This window comes from Stomoxys calcitrans, chromosome 1 (genome assembly GCF_963082655.1).
Source record: "Stomoxys calcitrans chromosome 1, idStoCalc2.1, whole genome shotgun sequence".
Lineage (NCBI taxonomy): Eukaryota > Metazoa > Arthropoda > Insecta > Diptera > Muscidae > Stomoxys > Stomoxys calcitrans.
Window position 1 is genome coordinate 189,475,777 of NC_081552.1, and position 26,304 is coordinate 189,502,080.

The following is a 26,304-nucleotide window of genomic DNA, read 5'->3' on the forward strand; positions in this document are numbered from 1 at the left end:
ATCCAAGGAGATACGACAGGTTGTATCAATATTTCCGGCTAAAAATTTACCAAGTGTCACCTTAGGCTATTAGTCCCAATCCGAAAAAGCTTTCGCATTACTTACACCTTGTCTGGTGTTTATCCATTTTTCTGCGATAGGTATTCACCTCCCAGAAGCCTTAGATCTACATGACCTAGAGCTTGAGGTCCAGTGCTACAAGATAGAACATCTAGATCAAGCTGGCCTAGACAACATTCATGCAGACACGGTAGCTAGAAGATGCGGTGAATAGCTACCGTCCTTGGAGAACGACCGCCTCCCATTGGACCTCAAGAAATTGACCTCCTCCGCCAAAACAGAGTAGATGCAGCCATCTCAATTCTTACAGAGTAAGGATTGATGCCAACGTGCGGGATGTATGTCCCGATTGTGACCAGGGACCACACGGCACACGTCATCGATCCCTCTGAACGCCCCCATCTGAGTCGCAGAGTTCCTGGATCTGGACACTCAACAAAATCAATCAGACGAAAGATAGAACACAACACACTGCTACACCAACAACAACCAGTCACCCGTATTCATACTCAACTTCAGTGCGCCCAGGTCCATCTTCTTTTTGCGTATCTCATCACCGCCTTCCAGTTTTTTCGTTCTCCAACATCCTCTGGACCAATGGGCCCGTGGGTTCCAAAACAGGCCTTCCCCCTCATCGAATGAAAGTTTAGGGAATATTGGCCAAAAAGTACGTAGAACACGAAAATTTACTGCTATCGTTGGCGTTGACCAGGTATTACCGCGTGGATGTGAGAGTCAGATATTAATCCCCTTTTGGACTTTTATTATCGTGAGTAACTTTTAATCTCAGAGAACATTAACCTCATAGGTTGGAAGGACTCAAATTTGGAAAATTAACCCTGGGTTATCTTCAGGGTATAAATATTTTCCAAATTAGAATCCTCCAAACAATCTGAATCTGATTGTTGTTCAACTGGTGGACGCGGGTTAAAGGGGTCATATAATTTGCTGGCTATTGAGCAAAATTCGTCGAAAGGATCCACGTTTTGCGCCTTGTATTTCTTCAGAAATCCGTATTTTGTTAAATATGCGAACTACCGCGTCCACAGGTTGCGGATAGTGGATACTTCATGCGGAGCTCAATGTGAGGCCGTGCGGCACAGGCTCTTACACAATTGCTGAGTGTCTTTGATGCTCGATATGACAAGGCGGGGCGCCTGCGAATTTTTTTAATATAGCGCTGCAGGCGAAAAATTGTTTAGTAACATTGTAAAAATATGGCTCTAAATTAAAAAAAGCCCCCTTCCCCAACACCAGGGGCATTTTTTTGCTTTTTGTTGTCATATTCGTGTTCTGCAAAAAAATTTTTCAAACACACGAGGGGAGCAATTTTTTAAACTTTCATTCTTCATATTCGTATTTTACCCAAATTTTCCTTTAATTTGAATACCATATTGCCTATATTCGGATTTATTTCGCTTGATGAGGGGAAAGGCCCGTTTGGGTGCCTTCAGGCCCGAGCCCCAGAAACGGACTTCATATTTGTGTTCCTGGGATAATTTTAGAGGGGTGTGCAAAAATATGGATTTTTTGGCATTTTGCCGTAAACTGCACTTCAGCCGACTATTGTTTCAAGCGAAATGTTTTAAATCGCTTGCTGTGTTTTATTTATTAGTCTAGCGGATTCTCTAGCTTATGGATAAATAAAACGCCCTTCCCGCTAAATGCTTTATACTTTAACGTTGGCAGCACTGACATCGCATCCGCATAGATAAATTAAATTTATATAGATAAAGAATTTGCACTTAGCACACAGACTGGTTGGTGGCGCTTGTGAATATAAATAAAATAATAAAATAAAAAATAATAAAAATAAATATAGATAAAAGAGAATTATCTAAGAACATGCCGCAAGCAGAATTCTGTTCTTAATGGCATGCAGTTTGCCTCGTTTGCATTATCTAAATATGCGTTATTTCTTTTCCCGTGAAGAAAACTATGGCGTAATGCACGTATATAGGGATTCGGCAGCCGTAACTTCCAACATGTGTATCTTTCTTTCTTTTCTTTTTGTTGTAAATTTGATTTTTTTTAATTTTTCGGCGGAGCTGCTTGATTTGAAGAAAAATAAAAAAAAGTAATTACCGACACCTAAAAGCGTGACATTTGCTGTAAAATTTTGAGAGCACAAAAATATCTCTGTTATTTCAATCCTCTTTGCATTCGAAATAATCAAATATCAACCAAACAAGCAAAATAAGTCATTTTATTTTTATATAAACGTTTCTTGGAGTTCGTGATTATGTTTTTATTAAAAACCTAAGCAATTTTGCCACTTTAGTGAATCAGTGAATAAATATGTTCTTCCTCTTTTACTTTTGTCATTCAGATTGAATGATAACACCATATCTTTTAATAAGGGGCGATGGTATGCGGCGATAAGATTAGCCATTTACTAAAGGGGGATAGCAGTTTTCTCCACACAAATTAAGTGAGAAAATTCGTTTAATGGGTAAAGAAAACATTCCTACTATTTCCAATTTACTGCGTCTCTCAACCAAATGTTCGCAGTGGAAGAGGTGTGCTTTACATCATATGCAACTTCCTATACCTCATAAATGCACGTGCTAGAAGAGCTTTTGCGCATCGTTTACCGGTATTACCGGAAGTAACCATGGCTTATAAGCATTTCAGTTATTTATACGGACTGAAAATGTTTTTAATTTTTAGCAGTACTTGGCATTGAGGATGTCAACGTGTTCTCATTTTACATTAATTTTTTGTTTATGTTTTCTCCTACTTGATAACATTTTCAATCGGCGGATTTGACATCCCTAATGACGTTCATGGGGCCTATCCACTTTATGTTTCACTCCTTTTCCATTTAATTTTTCATGTGAAAAGCTAGTACCAAGTTCATTCACACGAAGCTTGTCTATTAATTGATTGGGATATATGCCGCATTCTGCTGAACAACATAACGCAAACAAGTTATATAACGACACACACAATGAACGCAACTACATTGAAGCAGAGTTGTTTGTGAGCCAATTTGTGAACATTTAATTACATTGGCAATTAAAACTCTAATAAAGCAGAGTAATCTGTTCAGCTTTTGGAAACTTTAACAAAATATAATAATTTTTTTAGCCATCTTCACATGAAATTGCTTATACTAACTTAATCTTACATTCATATTGCACTAGGATTATTTTTTTTTGAATGCTCCTTTTAAGCCATAAGGATAAAAACCCCATTTATTTATTTCACATGTTTTAAGTTTATACTTTTTTTTATATGGAGTTTGACGGTTGTTTACGTGAAAAGCCGAATATATTACCATCCCTAATTCGTAGAACTCAGTACTAGGCTAGAAGACGAACAGAGTACTAACCCTTAAATTAATATTTGTGAAAGCAATTGATCGAATTCAGCCAGTCGTTTGCGGTTATTTGTTAAAATCATGTACGAATTTTCCGAACGTGAAAACGACCCTTCAAACTTAACAGTAGTTTAATCATAACAGTACTTTATTTCCAATAAGATTTAAAAAAAGTGCTATAGTGTTTATCACCATTTTTTTAAACAACGATAGTATTGTCCCATATAAAAAAGTTAATTTAATTGTTAGATTTGTTAAAAAAAAAGACAAGCAAACGCGTTCATGTGCAACTTGGCTGTCAGCGTTTTTGATTGGAATTTGCACCAATGTAATCTCAAAGTTGGAAAAATGTTTTTAACTGCGTCAGGTCACGCTGCCAAGAATACTTTTTGTTGTGAGCAAACCTTCCATATGATAGCATGCATTTCATTGTGTAGAGAAACCACACTCGAACAATACAGTACATGAGCCGTTTCTCTGTCTCGGGTCGGTCAATGTGTTGTTCTTGTTTTATTCCGTTTATTCGTTCCATGCAAATAGAAATAAGTGTTTTAAATGAAATAACTAAATCCGGGAAAACAGAAAAATAAAGAAAGCTAGTGAAATAATGGAACTACTTAGATCTCGGTCACCAATTTAAAGTGAGGTGCATGGCTCGCAAGAAACAAATGGAAAAAAGCAACGAAAATTAGTTACATACTTCATGCACATGTATATGTATGTGTCGTGTTTATCGTCGTCTCTATATATGTTTAGTGTGTGAGATAGTGTGTCTTTGTTTTAACAAAAAATAAAAGTAAAAAAACTAAATTAGTTGTTCTCCATAAATTTAAGTGTATGTGCATGCGTCTGTCTTCAGTACTCCTCTGAATAAGCCTATGAATTTGTGTGCAAAAGAAACAAAATAAATTGTTAGCGCAAAATAAAAGTCAACTACATTGTGTTTTTTAAGTTAAAGAAGAATCTATTACATACATATTTGTCAGCCCTGCTGAAATTTTATTAAATATATAATAGTGTGTGAATAAAATAAAATGTGAAAAAATATACTGTTACTATCTCCCCCTCCTACCTTTTACAGTATTAAAGTGAAAAGACGAAAGTGTATGAGACAAGAGAAGAAATATTAACAACAACAGCAACATTTTGTGTAAGTGCGTCCCGTGTAGATTTGACGTTTAACAAATCTCTAACTCCCATCCCATTGCTCTCTTCGTTGCTCTCTATCACTCACATGCTCTCACCGGTCACCAGTGTTGTTTTTAGTTGGCAGCAGTATATGTTAAGAAAACAACAAAATATAAGTGTACATAATTGAGAAAGAGGAGCCAGAACAACCCAGAGAGAAGATTACCATTTGCTCTCAGCTGCTGAACCAGGCAGACACACACACACACGTTAATGAGTGAGTGCATTTGTTTGTGCCGTTTATCGGTGGTTTGCCTTTGTTCATTGGCTCTGCTTAGTAGTGAGATAGTTGGTGCGTTTGCTTTGTGCTTTTTTTCCAACCGGCGTTTTAACATAAAAAATTGATTGTTAGCAACAACAACAACAATAATAAAAAAAAAAATATAGTTAAAACAACATCAATCAACAACCAAAAGAGGCAATGTAAAAATTTTTAAACAAAATCAATTAAAATACAAAACGTCTGCTTTAAGTGAATAAATAAAGGAAATGTGTGTTAAATAAATACAAATTGCTAATAAACAAGTAAATATTAGCAGCAGAAAGCAGGCAATCAACAAAGCGAATCACAATAAAGGTTAGTAATATTAATTAACATTTGCTTATTGTAGACTCTACAATGTGGACAAAGGCTAATAAATGGTCATTAGACGAATGGAGTGAATACGGTGGCAGACAATCAGACCGAATACATCTAGACTTGAATCGACTTTATATGATGTTATTGTTGTCTGTCATCGTTTGCCTCAAGTGATTTCTACCCTTTTTTCCATTGACCAGCCAGCCCCGAAGCAGCAGTAGCAGTTATCACCAGCCATTGCATTGATGATGACTAGTTCTCATCTGGCTGCTTAGTTCTGTCTGTCTATCTCTTTCTCTATACTTAATTTGCAAGTGTGTGTGTGTGTGCGTGTGCGAGTGCGGGTTACTATCATGAAAATGGCCTGCAATTGTCCCATGTGTATGCGCGCGTGTAACAAAATTTGTGTAGACATTGAATAACATTTTTAGAATTTAATTTATTAACTTCTCTGGCGCAGTCAAAAAAAAATCGTATTCGAAAAGGGTTTGTTGAGCCTTAGCTGAGAAGGCATTAGCCAAAACAAACGTTCTTACTATTTTTTTTATTAACGTTTTGAGTGTTTGAAGTTTTTGATTCTTAAAAACTCCAGATTAAATACAGTGGTCAAAAAAAGTATTCATCACTAAACTGACTATCAACAATTTTAATAATATTAGGTAAATGGCGAAAACTTCAACAAAACAAGTAATTAAGCTTTAAGCAGTTATATGCAGTAAGACACTGTAAAAATCATAAAAAATTTAAATAAAAAAAAAAAACAAAAACGTAAAAAAGTTAATACTTTCTTGACGAAACAGTATTCAAAATCGCGTAAAAAAAGATTTTACTGTATGTCTAATGAAAAGAGGGGTCTGTGAGCATTCCAAAACTATGTCGTCTAATCTAGACTTGAATAGGTCTACTACTTTGTTGGCTAGAACAGACGTCCCAGTCATTGGGTCCGTCATGACAGGTCACTGTCTAAACGGAAACATGCTGACAGACTGAAGGTTGCCAGCAACGACTTTTGCAGAAGTTGTGAGGACATCGAAGAAAAAGAGGCTATAGAACACCTTCTGTGTGTTGGTCCCGCACTAGCAGTCAGAAGGAGTTCCACTTTAGGTTCTCATTTCTTTGAGAAAAAATTGAAAAATGCTCCTTTTAAGGGTTCAATACTCTATATAGGGAGATCGGTCTAAATGTCATCTAAATCCATATATGGTCCGATCTGGACGATATTCAACAAAAAGGTTTAGAGGGGTACCGGAACTCTGTGCCAAATTTCATTGAAATAGGACGAAAAATGCTGCTTTTGTAGGCTCTTTACACAATGTCGGGAGATCGGTATATATGGCAGCTATATCGAAATATAGTCCGATCTGTACCACATTTGACTGTAATAAGTAGGGGTCTACCAGAACACACTGTGCCATCGAATTCGGGTAATAAATGGATCTTTTATGGCTTAAATACCCTTTATCGGGAGATCGGGTGGTCGGTTTAAGGGCAGTATAGTCCGATCTGACCCGCACTTCACAGAAATGATAAGGGGTCTACACGAACTCATCTAAATCGGATGAAAAATGACCAATTTAATGCCTCAAGACTTTCTAATTCTGGAGATCGGTTTATATAGCGGCTATATATATATCTAAAATCCGATTTTATGAGATCAGAAGATCAGGTTTATATACAAAGATTACGAAATCATCAAAACATGTTTTTATACCCAAGATATCTGCAAAATTATAAATACCAAAGCGTTGGATATTTACCCGGTAGAAACCAATCTCTAAGAATTGGAAAAATAGTAAATAGACCACGAAGTACTATACAATCCATTATAAGAAAGTGGAAACAAACGAAAACTGTCGATAATGAACAGAGAACTGGTCGACCCACAGCACTTCTTACGCAGGTAAGCGTTGGCTTGTGCGGCAAGTTTAAAAAGTCCGAAAACGATAGGGCCATTCGTTTTCGCACTTTTCTAAACTTCTCTGTAATAACACTGCGAAATATTCGAAATTCGCTCATTAGTTATGGTTATAGAAGAAGAATTGCAAGGAAGAAGACCCACATAAATACAATTTTACTTTACTTTGGCTATGGCAGAACATTTGTTCCACAAGCCGACCGTAGAATAGCTATCCAAGCGCCTCGATCTTCTGCGCTCATTCTAAAATCTCTAACCAAGTTTCGAGGTGCCTCCCACCACTTCATCTTTCTATCGGGCTTTTGGTTGTTGTTGTAGCCACATTGGAGCATTCCACTATCCTCATGATTTCGTATTCTTTGTATATTAATCTGATTTTTGATTTCATAAAATCGGATTTTATTTATATCTAGCCGCTATATAGACCGATCTCCCGACTTAAAGTCTTGAGGCAATAAATTCGTAATTTTTTATCCGATTTCGATGAAATTCGGCACAGCGAGTTCCGGTACCCCTCTAAACCGTTTTGTCGAATATCGTCCAGATCGGACCATATTTGGATGTAGCTGCCATATAGACCGATCTCCCTAAATAGAGTATTGAGCCCATAAAAGGAGCATTTTTCATCCGATTTTTATGAAATTTGAAACATTGCGATTTGGTAGACCTCTACACTTGTTTGTTGAATATTGTCCAGACCGGACCATATTTGAATAAAGGATATTAAAGAGATCACACGATAGGCTGTCTCCTTGTCTGAAACCTCGTTTGGTATTAAATGGTACTGAGAGATTCTCTCCTATTCTTACTGAGGAACGCGTATCAGCAATTACCATCCTGCAGAGTCTTATTAATTTTGCAGGGATACCAAACTCAGACATGGCTTGAAATACCTTTAAACGTAAAGGGGTATCGAAAGCGACTTTGCAGTCAACAAAGAGATGGTAGGTGTAGATTTGTCCTTCTCGGGTCTTATCCAGGATTTGGCGCAGTGTAAATATCTGGTCTAGGCTGGATTTACCAGGTCTAAAGCCGCATTGATAGCGCCCAATTATCTCACTGACTTTAGGTTTTAATCTTTCACACAGTACGCTCGAGAGTATCTTGTATGCGATGGGTAGGAGAATTATTCCTCTGTAGTTGGCACATTCCGTCTTGTCTTCTTTTTTGTGTACGGGACATGGTATGCTGAGGTTCCAATCATCGGGTATGCGTTCTTCTAGCCAGTTTGCGCAGATGAGCTAATGCATATGCCTTATCAGCGTGTCGCCTCCGGTCTTAAATAGTTCAGCGGGTAACCCGACGGCTCCTGCTGTCTTGTTGATCTTCAGTCGGTCAACATTCTATACCTTCATCATTGATGGGTTCTGCGATATCCTCTTCGCCGCCATCGTCGGACACTAGCAGATGGGTAAAGTGTTCTTTTCATATCTTCAGCATGCTATCTGTGTTAGTTATCAGATTTCCTTCTTTGTCTCTGCAGAAGGATGTGCCTGCACCAAAACTATCCGTTTGATATTTAATTCTTTGGTAGAATTTCCGGACTTCATTCTGACTCCTGTACATCTCAATTCGCTCACACATTTAAAATATACCATATAAAAACGCTAAACTTCGCCAAAACATAAGTTAAACAACTAGAATCCTTCTGAAAAAAGTCATTTTTGCAGACAAGAGCAAGTTTAATCTTTTTTATATCACCATAAGATGGGTCGTCTTGACATGTCCGTCCGCCCGTCTGTGGAAATCACAATAGCATTCGAACGCGTAGAGCTAGTTGCACAAAATTTTGCGGATATACTGTTTACTGATATAGGTCACTGGGGATTGCAAATGGGCCACATTGGTTCAGATTTGGATATAGGTCCCATAAAAAGTGGTCCTTGAATTTTTGAGCTCTTAGAAACTGCAATTATTAACCGATTGGTCTGATTGGCTTTTCGTAGCGACTTCCAACAATCGTGCCAAATATGGTTTGTATCATCCTATAACCTGATATAGCTCCCATACAAACCGATCTTCCAATTTGACATCTTCAGCTTTTAAAAGCAGCAGTTGTTATCCGGTTGAGATGACATTTTGCACGTAGGGTTCTGTTAAGACTTCCAACAACCGTCACAAGTATTGTCTAAATTGGTGTATAATCTGATACATCTCCTATATATAACACGATCTCCTGACATATCAAGCCCCTGAAAGCCTCCATTTTTGTGCTGTTACGACTTCTAACAACTGTGTCACGTACTGTTCAAATCCTTTGTGTAAACTTTTAGCAGAATCCATGGTGGTGGGTTCCCAAGATGCTGCCCGGCCGAACGCTTTTGTTTTGTAATGGAAAAGTCATTGTGTACAGAAAATCCAAAACAGAACATGAAGAACGAAACATAGTGGCTACGGTAAACATGGCGGAGATGGTTTAATGGTTTGGAAATGTTTGGCTGTTTCAGGAAATAATAAATGGAGTAATGGTCCATAAATGCTATGTCGAAATTTTAAAAATAATTGTAAATGATAGCCTTCTAGTTCCTTTTGTTGAACCATTCAGATCGCTTTAAAAAGCCCCACAACTTGCGAAGGTTCACATCCGCTGAATCAGACCAATTCTCAATGAAATGAAAACCTAAATTGGAACTCCTTCTGACTGCCAGAGCGGGTCATACAAACATAACAGATGTTCAATAGCCTCTCTTCTTAAAATGCCTAGCCATTTGCATTAGACATGCATCGGGAAAATGCAAGCGTTTTGTTGTACCCGAGAGTAAATCCTTGAAGCTAGTTTTAAAGGGCATTGGAATTCCATTAAGAGATATAGTTAAATATTTGGGTATATGGTTTAACAAACTTTTTTAAATTTATTGTACACGCAAGAAAGGTCCGAAATAAGGCCCAGGGAATTTTCGCATCTTTTCAAAAAAATTTTTGTAACAAATCATGTCATGGAGGAGCTTGAGATTTTTGAGCGGAAAATTTTGAGACCTTGCATTGGAAAGAATTTTAAACGCAAGAACAGAAGATATTCGCATAATTTTATTTATTTTAATTCCAAGGTGAAGCAGCTTTCTTCCAAGTCTGCGATATTTTGGAAAAAATTCAATTTAAGATTAAGGCTTCATGAGAATTCTCATATGATTGAAGTTGGTCTAATACCCTTGGGATTTATTAACGAGCCTGAGTCGGGTATTATCGCTTTTTACGAGAAGGCACTAGCCGGCGCCCAACATCAGAGCGATGAGGATCACGCCCACTAGGTCACTGGGGACTATTCTGGATATCCGACTCATTGACATACAGACTAAGTGTGAGGCAGCCATTGCGGCTATGAGACTTAAGGCGATGGGAGAATGGATTGAGGATGGGAGCAGCTCATACCATCGCGGTATAATCGAGGCGACGATAGGAAACCTGGAAGGAAAGGAAGAGGTTTCCGATCGGATACCTGAGATGAACCATGAAGTCGAGTACGAGGCATTGCTGCCATCGGCACAGTCTTGGATTGACCGAACCTTAGTATTGCCATCTGGAAAATCATTTTACACGGATGGATCAAAGCTAGGGGACAGAGTAGGCATATGAGGGTCTACATTGAGAACCCAGATACTGAGTTTTGTTTTAGACTGCCTGATCCGGGCGATTACGGAATGCGTGAAATGGTGTGGTTTTACGCGAGGACGTCGAGTGTGAGCATATTTACCGACAGTAAAATTGCCATAAGGGCAATAACAACCAGGACGGTAAAGTCACGAACAGTCTTGCAGTGTAAGAAGGTGATTAATGCCTTCTCTGAGGATGGCAAAATCCGCCTCGTTTGGGTGCCAGGTCATAACAGAGTAAGGGGGAATGAAAGGGCGGACGATTTGGCGGTGAAGGCCAGAGGACTGCCGTCAATAAACTTGGTTAACCCGAAACCTTTCGGGTCGACGCAGTCCGAGTTAGGGGGGTGGGCGACGAATGCGCATGCAACATTGTGGAACAGCGCAACGGTCGGTAGGACAGCGAAAATCCTATGGGGGGATCAAGATCGTGAGAAGACGAGGCTATTACTGAAAGGAAGTAATAAGAAGGTCAGTATAGCTATTGGTATCATGAAGGGATACATGGGACTACGAGCTCACTTATGTAAAATCGGTGCGGCAAGTGATGGCATGTGTAGGGCATGCGGAGAAGATGATGAGACGTTGGAGCATTTCCTTTGTCATTGCCCGGCTTTTGCGTCTACCATATACCGGCACTTAGGAGAAATGAACCAACTTATGGGAGTGACATGGAAAACAATTATGAATTTTGTAAGTAGCACGGAATTCTTAACTTCGATTTTCTTTTTTGAGGTTATTTTTTAGTATATAGAGCGCACAACAAGTCGATTATTGGCTTAGGTGTATGTCCACACTGGCATGGGGCGGATTAATATCTACACCCTCTTTTCAACCTAACCTAACCTTTTAGTTATTTGTTATATTATTTTATTATCTTAGTTTTCAGTTCAAACCCTAGATTAAGAATTTTCTATTAAATGTAGTAGCCTTGGGAGCAGAGACGCCGATAACGCATGTCATGTATCCATCTACACTTAACCATTTATACTAAAGCAAGGAGTTGAATTAATTTTCTATGTTATTACGATAATGAATTATAGTCATAAACTTAACTTAGTCTCTCTTCTTCGGACTTGTTGTTGTTGCAACCTTACGTCTGTCAGTATATTTTCCAATCAGACAGTGGTCTGTCATGACTGACACACAGCCCTTTTCTGGATAACAATTCCTTGGGAGTTTTTCTCTACTCCCTTTCCTTTATTCTCAACGAACTTCGAAAAAGGGAAACATATCCCAGAGAAGAAAGTAGTTATTTTGAATCCAAATTAAAGGGAGAATGAGATGATAACATTTGGGAAAAATTCCCCAAACAAATGGAAGTGTGTTGAAAAGAAAGAAGTGAAACGGCAATAAGTTGGGCCGGGCCCTAAAGCAGCTATATCGAAATATGGTCCGATTTGGACTAAATTCGGCACGGACATTGAGTTGTCTAATAAAAATAAGTTCAATATTGTTTTTTTTTTTTTTGGCAGCTATATCCAAATATAGACCGATCTGAACCATATAGGACACGGATGTCGAAAAGCCTAACAGAAGTCACTGTGTCAAATTTCAGCGAAATCGGATAATAAATAAATCGAGAGATCGGTCTATATGGCAGCTATATCCAAATCTGGATCGATCTGGGCCAAATTGAAAAAAAGATGTAAAAGGGCTCAACACAACTCACTGTCCTAAACTTCAGCGAAATCGGACAATAAATGCGTCTTTAATGGCCGAAGACGTTAAATAAAATCGGCAGATCGATCTTTTTGGGGTTTATATCAAGATATAATCGGATATAGCCCATATTGGCAGCTGTATCCAAATTTGGACCGATCTTTCTACGAAATCGGACAATGAATGCGTCTTTAATGGGCCTAAGACCTTAAATCGAGAGATCGGTCTATACAGCAGCCATATGCAAATCTGGGCAAAATTGAAAAAGTATACCGACCGGCCTTACACTACTCACTGTCTCAAATTTCAGCAAAATCGAATAATGAATATGGCTTTTGTGGGCTTAATACCTAAAATCGGCAAATCGGTCTTTATGGGGTTTATATCCGATATAGCCCATATTCAAACTTAACCTGCCTATGGAGATAGAAAGAACTTGCGCAAAGTTTCAGCTCAATATCTTCATTTTTAAAGAGCGCAGCGTGATTTCAAGAGACAGACGGACCGAAATTGCTAGAAATGGCTAGGTTCAGCCACCTGAACTCTTTTTGGTAAATAAATACTCCAACGTGCAGGATGTGTCTCCCGCATACAAACAGTGACAACATATTCAAGTGTCAACCAAATCACTTTGGAAGCATATGATTTTAGCCAACGATTGTTCGATGAAGACAGAAAGTTGTTGTCACAACACAGAAATCGCGTGACAACTGTAGGCAACAACTGTAGAGCAAACATTAAAAAAACAACTCTAAACAAGTTCGATAAATTTTTTAACAACTTTAATAAATTCTTTCTATTTATTTTTCCATTTTATGTTTTATATTCCAAAAAATTGAAGCAAAATATCTGTTTTGGAAAACTCGAAATTTCTTCTCTCAAATATTCGGTCTCCCTATTAATTCGGAAACGGAGGATTTAATTCGAGGGAACAATTAATTCCCTGGGAGTTTATTTCCAGGTAGTTGGTTTCAGAATTGGGCTGACAATGACTGAGCCGTCTGTTCTAGCCAGCATCAGCAAAGCGGTATACATCTTTAAGTCTAGATTAGGCCACAAACTTTGAAATGTTTACAACCCCCTTCTGTGACCATCTATCAATAACTGCCCTTTGGGCCTAAGCTTGAAGGTATTGTTAGAGGCATACCCAAAGATTCCAGTTACTCTGGAATATGTAAAGTATTACCTAGTCTCGCAAGCTCGTCTGCTCTACAGCTCCCTAGGATATCTCTATGGCCCGCCACCCTGAACAATAAAATTTTGAACTGTTCAGCAATGATCTGCGACATTCGAGTGCGATTTTTGAATTCAGGAATATGTTATCCAAAGATTTAATGGCTGCCTGATTGTCTTAGACGGTTTTTAGGACTAGGATCGTACTTGTCATGGATATTGAAAGTCATAACACAAGTCATTGTTCCAAATTTCAGCCAAATCGAATAAAAATTGAGGCTTCTAAAGGCTCAAGACGCCAAATACGGGGATCAATTTATATGGGGGCTATATCTGTATACAAATCGATTCGGATCATACTTGGCATAGATGTTGGAAGTCATAACACAAGTCTTTGCTTCACAGTTAAGCAAAATCGATTGAAAATTAAGGTATCTAAAAGCTCAAGAAGTCAAATCCGGGGATCGGTATATATGGGGGTTTTATCAGTTTATATACCGACTAGAATCGTATTTGGCATGCATGTTGAAAGTCAAAACACAAATTTTTGCCAATTTTTTGTTCCAAATTTTTGCCAAATTGGATGAAAATTAAGGCTTCTTAGGGCTCAAGAAGTAAAATCCGAGGATCGGTTTATATGGGGGTTATTCGGATCATACTTGGCATGAATGTTGAAGGTCATAACAGAAGTCATTGTTACAAATTTCAGCCAAATCGGATTAATATTGGGCATCTAAGTGCTCAAGAAGTTAAATCTGGGGATCAGTTTATATGGGGGCTATATCAGTTTATAAAATGATTTGGGTCATACTTGGCATGGATGTTGGAAGTCATAACTCAAGTGTTTGTTCAAAATTTCAGCCAAATCTGATGAAAACTGAGGCTTTTAGGGGCTCAAGAAGTCAAATCCGGTGATCGGTTTATATGGAAGCTATATCTTTTTTAGGACCAATTCGAATCATACTTGGCATGGCTCGTGAAAGTTATAACACAACTCTTTGTTCCAAATTTCTGCCAAATCGTATGAAAATTGAGGCTTTTAGGAGCTCAAGAGGTCAAAAACCGGTGATTAGTTTATATGGGGGCTATGTCTGTTTATAGACCGATTCGGATAATACTTGGCATGGATGCTGGAAGTTAATCAAAAGTCTTTGTTCTAAAGTTCAGCCAAATCAGATGAAAATTAAGGCTTCTGGGGGCTCAAGAAGTCAAATCCGGGGATCGGTTTATATGGGGGTTATTCGGATCATACTTGGCATGAATGTTGAAGGTCATAACACAAGCCATTGTTACAAGTTTCAGCCAAATCGGATTAATATTGGGCATCTAAGTGCTCAAGAAGTTAAATCTGGGGATCAGTTTATATGGGGGCTATATCAGTTTATAAAATGATTTGGGTCATACTTGGCATGGATGTTGGAAGTCATAACTCAAGTGTTTGTTCAAAATTTCAGCCAAATCTGATGAAAACTGAGGCTTTTAGGGGCTCAAGAAGTCAAATCCGGTGATCGGTTTATATGGAAGCTATATCTTTTTTAGGACCAATTCGAATCATATTTGGCATGGCTCGTGGAAGTTATAACACAACTCTTTGTTTCAAATTTCTGCCAAATCGTATGAAAATTGAGGCTTTTAGGAGCTCAAGAGGTCAAAAACCGGTGATTAGTTTATATGGGTGCTATGTCTGTTTATAGACCGATTCGGATAATACTTGGCATGGATGCTGGAAGTTAATCAGAAGTCTTTGTTCTAAAGTTCAGCCAAATCAGATGAAAATTAAGGCTTCTAGGGGCTCAAGAAGTCAAATCCCGGGATCGGTTTATATGGGGGCTATATCAAAATCTGAACCGATGTGACCCATTTCTAATCCCCAACGACCTACATTAACAAGAAGTATCTGTACAAAATTTCAGCCGGCTAGCTTTACGCATTCCACCGCTGTCGTGATTTCGACAGAGGGATGGACGGACGGACAAGGCTAGATCGACTCAGAATGTCGAGAGGATCCAGAATATTTATACTTTACGGGGTCACAGATCAATATTTCGAGGTGTTACTAATAGTGTTAACTGGAATAGTATACCCCCATCTTATGGTGATGGGTATAAAAATAGGAAAATCATTTTCACAAATCTTTCCAGGTATAACCAAATTTGAATGGTATGGCAAAAGATCATAATCTTATTTTAAACTTCACCATACACTCATAGAAATTTGTTAGTAGAAACAGCAAAAAAATTTTGCTGAAAAGCAGAAAGTCTGTTGAAAATGGGACAGCAGTAATTTGTTGCAAACACAGCAAACATTTTCTGCTGTTTTCAAATTTTGAAAAAGTTAAAAAAAGCTTAAAAATGTCGTAAATATTTCAACAAATTTTATATACCTCCTTGTTTTTCAACTTTACAATCATACAACTTGAATTTTTTTAAACTTTTGTACAAATTGCTTATTTTTTATCGAATTTTAATAACGGCAGGCAAAATTACTACTACTATTATACTTAGGCTTTAAAACAAAAAAACTACAGGTAAAATTAGCAAAGTTTTTTTTTTTTTTAATAAATAGCAAATACCTCATTTTTTGTTTAAAAGTTCATCAATTTTAAATGGATTTATTCAAAAGTTTAAAATTTTTAATTAAATATCAGCAGACAGTGTGATATCAGCAGACAGTTTGTGCTGATACCAGCAGAGTAATTTTTCTGGGTGTAGGATGGGGGTTTACTAATTTCTCCATTCCGTTGGTTACACATTGATATATTGATCTCAGACCCAACAAAGTAGTTAAATTCTTGATCGTCTTCTTATGCTTAGTGGATTAAGAAATGTCATTCCGTCCGTCTTGCGAAAGCTCGCAAACTCTCGAAGGAATAAAGCTGGGAACTTGAATTTTTGCACAAAACTTCCCATTTGTGTAAGTCGGTTGGCATTGTAAATATCAAAACATGGACCGATATGCCATGTTTTGATATAGCTGCCTTATAATGAGATCTCGCATCTTGACTTCTTGAGCATCTTGAGGGAGCAATTCTTATTCGATTTGTCTGAAAATTTTGATAAGGTATTTGTTATGACTTTCAACAACTGCCAAGCATGGTTCCAAATCGGTAGATAAACTGATATAGTTCCCGATCGCCAGATTTGACTTCTTAAGCCTCTAGTGGGCACAATTCTTATCTGATTTTGGGTGAAGTATTGCGTGAGGTGTTTTGTTTTCGTGTCTAACAACAGTGCCAAGTATGGTCCCAACTGTTCTATAACCTGATATAATGCAAACTTGCCCATGAACATTCTATTAAGGAACAGGGGCAAACTTTTCACAAATCAATGAGTGCTGTCGGATTCAATTTTAAGCTTAACGATAAGGGACCTCCTTGCCCATGAACATTCTATTAAGGAACAGGGGCAAACTTTTCACAAATCAATGAGTGCTGTCGGATTCAATTTTAAGCTCAACGATAAGGGACCTCCTTTTTATAGCCGAGTCCGAACGGCGTGCCGCAGAGCGACACCTCTTTGGGGAGAAGTTTTTACATGGCGAAGTACCTCACAAATGTCGCCAGCATTAGGAGGGGATAACCACCGCTGAACATTTTTTTTTTTGATGGTCTCGCCAGGATCCGAACCCAGGCGTTCAGCGTCATGGGCGGACATGCTGACCTCTGCGCTACGGTGGCCTCCATGACCTGATATAACTGCTTTATAAACCGATGTTCAGATTTGACTTCTTGAGCCTCTAGAAGGTGTATGTAGCACTTGATTTGGCTGGATTATTGCACGAACATTTTTGCTACAACTTCCAATAGCCCTGCCAAGTGTGATTTAAATAGTTCCATAACCTGATATATGTGTAGGACACAAACCGATCACACGATTTGATTTGTTGAGCCTCTAAAAAAAGCAATCATTGTCCGATTTGGCTCAAATTATGCCCCTATAGTTTTGTTTCGAATTCTAAAATTTACGCTAAGTGTGATCTAAATCATTTCATAACTTCACATAGCTCCCATATAAACCGCTAATCCGATTTGGCTTCTTTAGCCTATAGATGGCGCAATTGCCAACCGATTTGGATGAAATGTTGATGACTTCCAACAGCCTCGACAAGTACGGTCCGAATCGGCCGAATCGGTTTGTTTAACTTCACAACAATATAAAAGGTTTTTTGTGTCCACAAAAATTTTACTTCACCTGCTAGTTTTGAACTGACTGACACCCATTTTAATAAAAAGTTTATTCCTATGTAATATACATGATATGTGCAGACATTCTTATAAAATTGTCTATGACGATATTAATTAATACGTTTTTAATTTTCTTTGTTATCCATTTCAGATAAATATTACCGCAGTTATCAGCGCTTATAGAAATTAAGATACTATTAGCCGAAAAAATTTGTTTGACGTACATACCTACATACATATAAAACACACATATATACCCATATATATTATCCTATATCCCCTATCCACAATCATCAGAAGAGCAACGCAAAATAAAATTCATAAAAACCTATGAAAAAAAAGGAAAAAAAACCCAAAATTGCTTTTACGTAAGGGCTTTGAAAAAATAAATATTGCTGTACTCATCTGTAAACGCGGCCACCATAATAGATTGTGAATTCGAAACAAAATAAAAAATTTTAATTAAAGTGAAAAATCTCCACGTTGAACAGCTTTTGTTTCGCATTTATCCTGATTCTATGTTTCCTTGAGCTCTCAGGCCACTGCCGTCGCCGTCGCCGTTGCCGCCTACTCCCCAACAACAAGTATCCTCAAACACGCAACCTTTACGTTGTGTGTGTGAGTGTGCGTTTGAATGTGAGCTGCGCGAATATACGAGTACACAAATCCATAAAGGCCGGCATACGACGGCACAACAATTGTTTGCAGTAACGCGTGCTTGTGTGTGTGTGTATTTACAAGGATATATAGAAATTGTGTGAATATATGTGGGGCTTAGTGTGTAAAACACAAGTTTTGTTTATGCTCTTCTCACTGATGTCGAAGTGAAAAGAGTGTATTTGAGTGATTCGATGTGTAGGTGTGTACTTGCGTGGGTCCGTTAGTATCCTCGCGTTAACAAAACAAACTTTGATGGTGGCTTTGGCAAACTCATATCCATCCACTCATCTATCCCATCACATAACATACCATTAATCAGGCCTAGCAACAAACAAACTAATAATCTAACGGAAAGTGTTGTTTCGCCGCCAGAAACAGCTTCAATTCAAACGTCTCGGGCAAAAGGCGAAGAAATTCAATTCATTGTTGTCGTGTTAAAATTCAATGAGCGTTTCGATGTCTCTCGTACAAGGTGGAGCTGCTGGCGGTGCGCCACAAGGAGCTATACTTGCTGCTGCCGCACCTTATTATCAGCCACCGGCAGTACCGCAGGATGTGCAACCAGATCGTCCCATTGGCTATGGTGCTTTCGGAGTAGTATGGTGAGTAAAGCAAGAAAGAAAGATACTTTTTTAAACATTTAACTTTAGACAATGGTGTACACATATGTCAAACTGGAAAATATTTGGGAACCCTTTTTTCTGTTGTAATAGATATCTGTTATCCTATGCAGAATGGGAAATTTTGGTAATGCTCCAACTTAAAAATCAGACATGAAAATTTTTGGTAAAATTTTATATATAGACTACACAGAAAAAAAAATTAAAATCGGTTTCAATCACGAATTCAATTGATCCAATTAACTTTTTAATTGAAACTGCTGAAACTGAAATGATAATATGAATCACAGTCTTTGAAAAAGTGATTGAAAAAATGTTCAATTAAATAAATTGCACATTCAATTAAATAAATTGCACACTCAATTAAATAAATTGCACATCAAATTATTTAATTGATCCAATTACAAAATTGGTTGACATTTTTCATTAATTTTTTAATTGATCCAATCAAAAAATTAATTAAATAGGCAAATGCGTTTTTTTGAGAAAAGTGATCTGTATAGGCGAACACTCGATTTCGATGCAATTTGACACACATACAGTTGCGGTCAAAATAATAGAAGCGCTGCTAAATATTAATACTTATTGATTTTATTTAAATACGCGGACTTCTTCAAAATCCGATTGCTTTATTTATCTTTGTTGTACGTCAGCACAAAACTAAAAAAGCAATAATATTGGTATATATGTTGAACGTATTCTATATGTGCTTAAAAATGACGCCATATTAAGGCAGTGAAAATAATTGCAGTGAAAAAAAAAGGAAAAAGGCATTAAGTTCGGCCGGGCCGAACTTTGAATACCCACCACCTAGAGTATATATGTAAACCCCCTTTCGTTACAATCCGGTGAAAACTGGATAATTTATGCACTCAAATTCGGCACGGGCATATCTTAATAGGGGCTGGTCTCGATCATATTTTATTCAGGTCCTGAGGACTCATATACAAGTCACATTTTTAGACAATAAATCTGCTTTTTATGGGATTAAGACCCTAAATTGGAAGATCGCTCTATATGTCAGCTATATCTATATAGGCTGATCTGACTCATATATGGGTCGGATGTCGGAAGGCTTAAAACAACTCACTATTTAAAATTTCAAAGAAATCGGGTAATCGTCATATCGGTCTATATGACAGTTATACCGGTTAAGGGGTTTAACACAGTTAAATATCCTCCTCGAATATGATGCTGATCGGATCACATATGGATATAGCTGCCATATATATCGATCTCTCGATTTAAGGGTTTGAACTCACATAAGACCCCTTTATTACCCGATTTTATTGAAATTTACAACAGTGATTTGTGGCGAGTTGGGTCCAATTTTGCCCAAATGTCGATATAGCTGCTGCAGGCGCATAATGGCGCTTTTTCCTAAATTGAATGTGGAGACAGCTATCATCGTCAAGCTCAAAAGCCCGTTGCGGTTCATCAGACCGATTGCCGTGAAAAGGTTATGACCATCGGTTATTTACAGGTGCCGATAACTCGCATTCTCATATTAGGTACCAAGGGCACTGAGTATTAAAGCAGGTGCCGTCCGGTTTTTCATGCTCATAGTCATCGTGTACTGTAGGAGACCACGCTAGCGCAGAGGTTAGCATGTCATATAGGTCATGTGGGTCTTCAAAAAATATTTTTGGTATAGAGGTTTGAGGGTTTAGTTATTATTAAGCTTTTTATAGTTGTAGATAAATTCTTTAGCAAATGATTTTAGAAAATATTTGGTGAGAAAATGCTAAAAATGATTTTTTTATTTAAAATACAAAAGAAAATTAGTTAACAGTGCTCTGTTAATCACTTAACATAGCTCTGTTAAAATGTCAGGTTTGTGTCTTCGCTAAGTTATATTCAAATTTATCTTCACGGGCATGTTGGTAGAGTGTTCCAAAAACGAATCTTATATAACAGAAAAATCAATTTGTGTTTGTTTGTGTGTTCCTTATAAACTCAAAAACGGCTGAACCGATTTTCTATAATTTTTCACATATTATGCAGAATGGTCCCGTGGTGAAAATAGCGAAATAGCGTAAGATGGGTAAGGGGGGCGGACTCTCCCCCTTACCTCAAGATTCAGGAACGGGAGATCTCGAAGATAGATGGTGTGATTTAGGCGAAATTTTGTTTGATCTCTTATAGTTACCTAAAAACAAAAATTTGGTATGCAAATTTCGGATGGGATACCTAGGTGGGTCGCCCCATCCTCTATACCCGTTAAATATTTATGGACCAACCACTACAATATGGGATTCAAATGAAATGTATTTTATGATTAAAAAACTTATTTGATATCCAGTTGTGGGAGCAAGTGTTTGGATCGGGGGTGGGATGGTCAACCCCCCTAAACATCCCTTAATGGGACATATTTGCCCACCATGGCTATATGGGGCTCAAATGAAAGGTCTTTGGGAGTAGAGTACGTAACTGACATCACTATATGGGACAAAGCATATATGGGGCCACCCCGCCCCCATAGCAACCCTCAAATAAGACGTATTTGCTGAGCATTGCAATATGGAGCTTAAATCAAAGATATCTCATATATATTTACAGGGCCAAGTCACTGAGCCTCCTCCACAAACACCTCCAGCCGTCCCAAAAAATTCTCCTCCTCCCCAAATGGGCATATTTGCCGACTATGGGGAAAATGGGGCTCAAATTAAAGATATTTCGGAGTAGAGCACGAATCTGATATCAACAATTGGCACCAAGTATCTAGGGGCCGCCATAACAACTCCGAAACAGGAGATATTTGCTGACCATGACAATTTTGGACTAAAAGACAGTGGAGCCAGGGATCCCACACCTAAACCGGATGTATTTGCCGACTATGGCAATAGGAGGCTCAAATGAAAGGTATTTGAAAGTAGAAAACGAATTTGATATCCAATTTTGGGGCCAAGTGTTTGTGGTACGCCTCACCCCATAAACTCCCCTTAAACCAATGGCAATATGGGGTTCAAATAAATGATATTTAAAAGTAGAGCACGATGTAGATATTTTTTCAGGGCTTAGAGTCTGAGTGACCGCTCTACCTCCCAAACATCCCCCAAACTGGACATATTTACCAATTATGGCAATAAGGAATCAAATGAAAGGAATTTGTGAGTAGAAAACTAATTTTTTTACCCACATTCGAAACGAAAGGTCTGCAAGGCCGTCCCACTTCCAAAATCCCCATAAAAATATGGGGCTCAAACGACCCAAAACCCTTCGAGCGATTTCATAAACTAATAAAGATCATTAGGATTCAAATAAAGGCATTTATATTGTTTTACTGTCAGCCAAGCGATATACATCCATATACCACTTTTGCAGTATGGTATTTCATTTAAAGCTCTTTGATTGTCGAAAATAAATATTTAAAAATTAATTTTGAGCGGTGCGGGACCGATTCAGGTAGTAAGGAATACAAATCTTAGCCCCATAGAGAGAAACAGTGAGTTCCCTGGGGTGAGGTTATAGCTTTGGAGCTGTATAAAATCAGTTATTGCTCTATTCAACTCTTCGGATTTCTTGGAGATCGTATCACATGCGAAAGATAGCTGTAACTTGAGCATGACAACACTTTAAAGTCCTCCGCACGCTCTACATCAACTAATTTGTGACAAAAGAGTTGAAAAGGGTCCTCACTCTGGAAAACAAAGAATTTTTGTCAGAAATCGTCCAACGGCAACCCCTGGAAATGCCAAAGAAGTTACAAATAGTGAAATAAGATACAGACCTGTCGGAATAAGAACTTAAGAGACATAATGTCTCAAGTTCCCCAGTGGCTCACCTCCATCAGGAGACAAGGATCCTTCCCGTGCGAAGACACTTATACATGTTGTCTAAGCAGTATTTACCGGGCTGTTTTCACTTAAACCACCCAAATCATTATCTTCTCTTATATGAAAGTCGACGAAAAGTAGGAGAAAAATAGGCGTAAAGGAATACTACTACCCCCATCCTTTGGTAGTGGGTTTAAAAACGCGTTTTGGTATGGAAACAAAAAAACATTTGATTGCTGTCAAATTTCGCCTGCCAAACAATTAAAAATTGTTAGCGACTTTTACGAAAGCGGAATAGAATACGAACCCTTAGTCGTAATTTTCTTATGAGTCGTAATATCACGTGGTTCATGATTTTTTCGTGAGTCGTGATTAGAGTTGTGATTCACGCACAAAGAATTTTAATTCAATCATGTTCAAGCACGAACACGTGATTATTTTTGAATCTCGCTCACGAAAAACGTTACTCACCCGTGATTCACGCGTGATATGACTACTCACGACTTACGTGCACACCTCTACCTTCCACGATACACCTGAGTAGTTTCTATATTTATTGGCCTAGGATTTATGACAACCTTAAAGATGTATGTCTCCTCTTGTTATCTGGCAATACACGAGCACACTTTTCTTTTTAACCGTACAGCCCATCGCACTCAACTAACAACCAGTTCACTGGACGCTCCTCATTCAAGTTGCAGAGTGCCCAGGTCTGGCTATTTAACAGAAGTTGGTCAATTAAGATTAGATGAAGATACAACACACTATAACCATAGCAGGAGCGTTAAAGATGGCAGTACGTCAAAGAACAACCCATTCGAGCTTTTGGGGTGAGGAGGCAGTTCTGCACTGTTTCTTGGGTTTATGTTAAGGTTGAATGGATAGCCCACCGCAAAAGTGAGTTCACATGAAGGCCAGCACTGGGCCCATTTGGACACCCTGGCGAGAGATGTGAGAGAAATGTGCTTGAATCCCCAGAGCAGACCTAGAGACGAGAGAAGGGAGCCAACGCCTATCCCCTATAGACCTGGGAACGAACAAAGCACGTTCATCGCCCAGAAAGTTTTTCAATAATCATCATATGGGATTCCCATGTGCGCCGCCATATGGTCTATCGCACAGTGTCCGGTTATAATCGATTAAAAGAAACTCTCTCGTCCTGCTTCGATCGATGTTAGGCCAGAATGTCCTGGAGTGCGGCATCCATATACAGATTTCCACCTCTCCACCAACTCTGCATTGGCCATCCCCTCTACAATGTTCAGTAGTTCGAAAAATGCCATTTGGGGACGGTTTCGCTGGTCGTAGTCAAGCCCTTCTTGGTATATTCGTCTGCCTTCTCGTTTCTTAAATACCATCGAGTTGGATATCCCAAAAATTAAGAGATATAAGAGTTTCTTGCAATATCAGCGAGGCAAACACCTGATATGCGGAAATGAATGTCATTTTCCTTCAAGTTGGTATTAGAAAATCCTCGTGACTTGGCATATTTCAAAAATTTCCTTGCAATTCAATTGCAAGACAATACAAGGAAGAAAGAAATTCCCCAAGAAAGGTCAATCACACCAACGAGGCCAACATTTCTGTGTTTTGTTTCAAAATCTCCACAAAGTTAAAGGCTCGTTTTTTATCATTGCCAAAACAGCCGACGTACGAGAAGAGATTTATGAAAGCATTGCCCAAAATTTATGATGGAAAACAGCCAAAGGAGGAAAAATATGCAAAAGTTTAAGTCATTTGTTTGTCAGCAACACCTTTCTCATTTATTTTGTCAATGTGGGTAATTTGTTCACTTCATAGATGGATGGATGGATACTTACGGTCCCGGCAATCCAACTCATTAATAATATTGACAACAAAATGCAGCTCTCTTGAGCAGGAAAAATCCCAAGAAACCGAGTTACGAGCCAGAACAGGCAATGAGGTGAAAGACTTGCCTGTTCTTCTTACCACCTAATGACTAATGATGATGAAATGTGAACGTCGCCCGCCTTACACACATACCTACTACGAGTACAACATAACGAGTTGATATCGAAGTGTGTACATCAAAATTTCCATTCACGTGTAGAAAAGAACGGCATTTCCGGATGTAATCAAATGGGAAAACTTTGTTCTGTCCGTCTGTCCGTCCATCAACCAGGCAGCAAGCCAGCAATGCCTGGCTAAAACCAAACCAAAGAAGACAAAATTGAAATAAACAAAAAAAAAAAAAAAACAACGCACACAGCCTAAAATCAACGACCAACAAATACCGTTCATTGCATCGACCAGCAGCAGAAGAACCCAAAAACGAAAAACAAAAAAGAAGCATAAACAGGCCCATAAAAAAATCCAAAGGCAAAATCCCATCCGACAATCCTCTGGCACACTATGCTACGCTAAATACAACAAGTTAAAGCATGTTAATATCGGCCAAATCGAATGGCATGTACCCTCCATCGTGAGATGCATGTGTCATATGCTCTTTTAAGGATATTTTTATGAATTGCGTTCTGAAGGTGTCATTGGAACATTAACGTTAGGCCGACGGTTGAGGTTAGACCGACGGTCGAGCTTAGAACGATGTACAAACAGACCGACGGTCAGACAGATAGGTAGAGAGATAGACAGATAGACAGACGGAAAGACAAAGGACGGACGGATAAACATATTGATTGACTGAGAGACGGACAGACGATAGACGGACAGACAGACATACGTACAGACAAAGAGACGGACAGAGAAATTGAGCCATAGACGGTAAGACAGACCAACAGACAGATAGACAGGCCGACGGAGAGACAGACCGACGGAGAAACAGACTGACAGACAATAAGACAGATAGAGGGACAGGCAGACAAGCAAAGAGATAGACGAAGAGATAAATAGATATACCGATAGACGGACAGACAGAAATATGTACAGACAAAGAGACAGGCCGATAGACAGAGAGATTGAGCAATAGTTAGTACGACGGACAGACAGACCGACGGGCAGACGAAAAGACAAACAGTTAGACTGAGATAGACGGAGAAACAGGCAGATAAAGAAAAAGACAGATAGATAGGCCCATAGACGGACAGACCGAACGACGGACAGAGTACTGACTGAAAGATGGACAGAGGACAGACAAAGAGACAGACGGACATATAGACAGACAGATGGACGGACATACAGAGAAACAGATGGACGGGCAGATGGATGGACAGACATATGAATGGACAGACTGATGGACAGACAAACAGACAAATAGATAGACAGTGTGACAGGGGGACAGACAGAAGGAAGAAAGAGCGGCAGACGACCGGACAGATGGAGATAGACCGACAGATGGACAAACTGAAAGACGGACATAGAGATAGATAGGCAGAGGGACAGGCGGACAGACGGGCAGACAGAAGTGAGAAAGAGCTTCAGACGAACAAACAAAGAGACAGACGAATAGAAAGAGAGATAGACCGATAGACGAACAAATAGACAGAGGGACAGATAACGAGATAGGCGGACAGACAAAAAAGGCCGAAAAGAAAAAGAGATGGAGTGACAGACAAAGAAAGACGGACAGAAACAGACGAACAAACAAAAACCCAGAC

General features: G+C 38.6%; 1 protein-coding gene across 3 annotated transcripts in view; it reads left to right on the top strand.

The window, feature by feature from the left end:
- The first annotated feature begins 4,143 nt into the window (after window positions 1-4,143).
- LOC106083982 (serine/threonine-protein kinase NLK) overlaps window positions 4,144-26,304 on the top strand; it is a 440,409-nt gene continuing 418,248 nt past the window's right edge. For all 3 annotated transcript variants that reach the window (XR_009398621.1, XM_059370464.1, XM_059370477.1), the window contains exons 1-2: window positions 4,144-5,147; window positions 17,825-18,935. Coding sequence is in view for 2 of the 3 variants with exons in the window: in XM_059370464.1 (XP_059226447.1) it covers window positions 18,778-18,935 (158 nt within the window). In the remaining variant the exon portion in view is untranslated. The remainder of the gene's footprint in view (window positions 5,148-17,824; window positions 18,936-26,304) is intronic.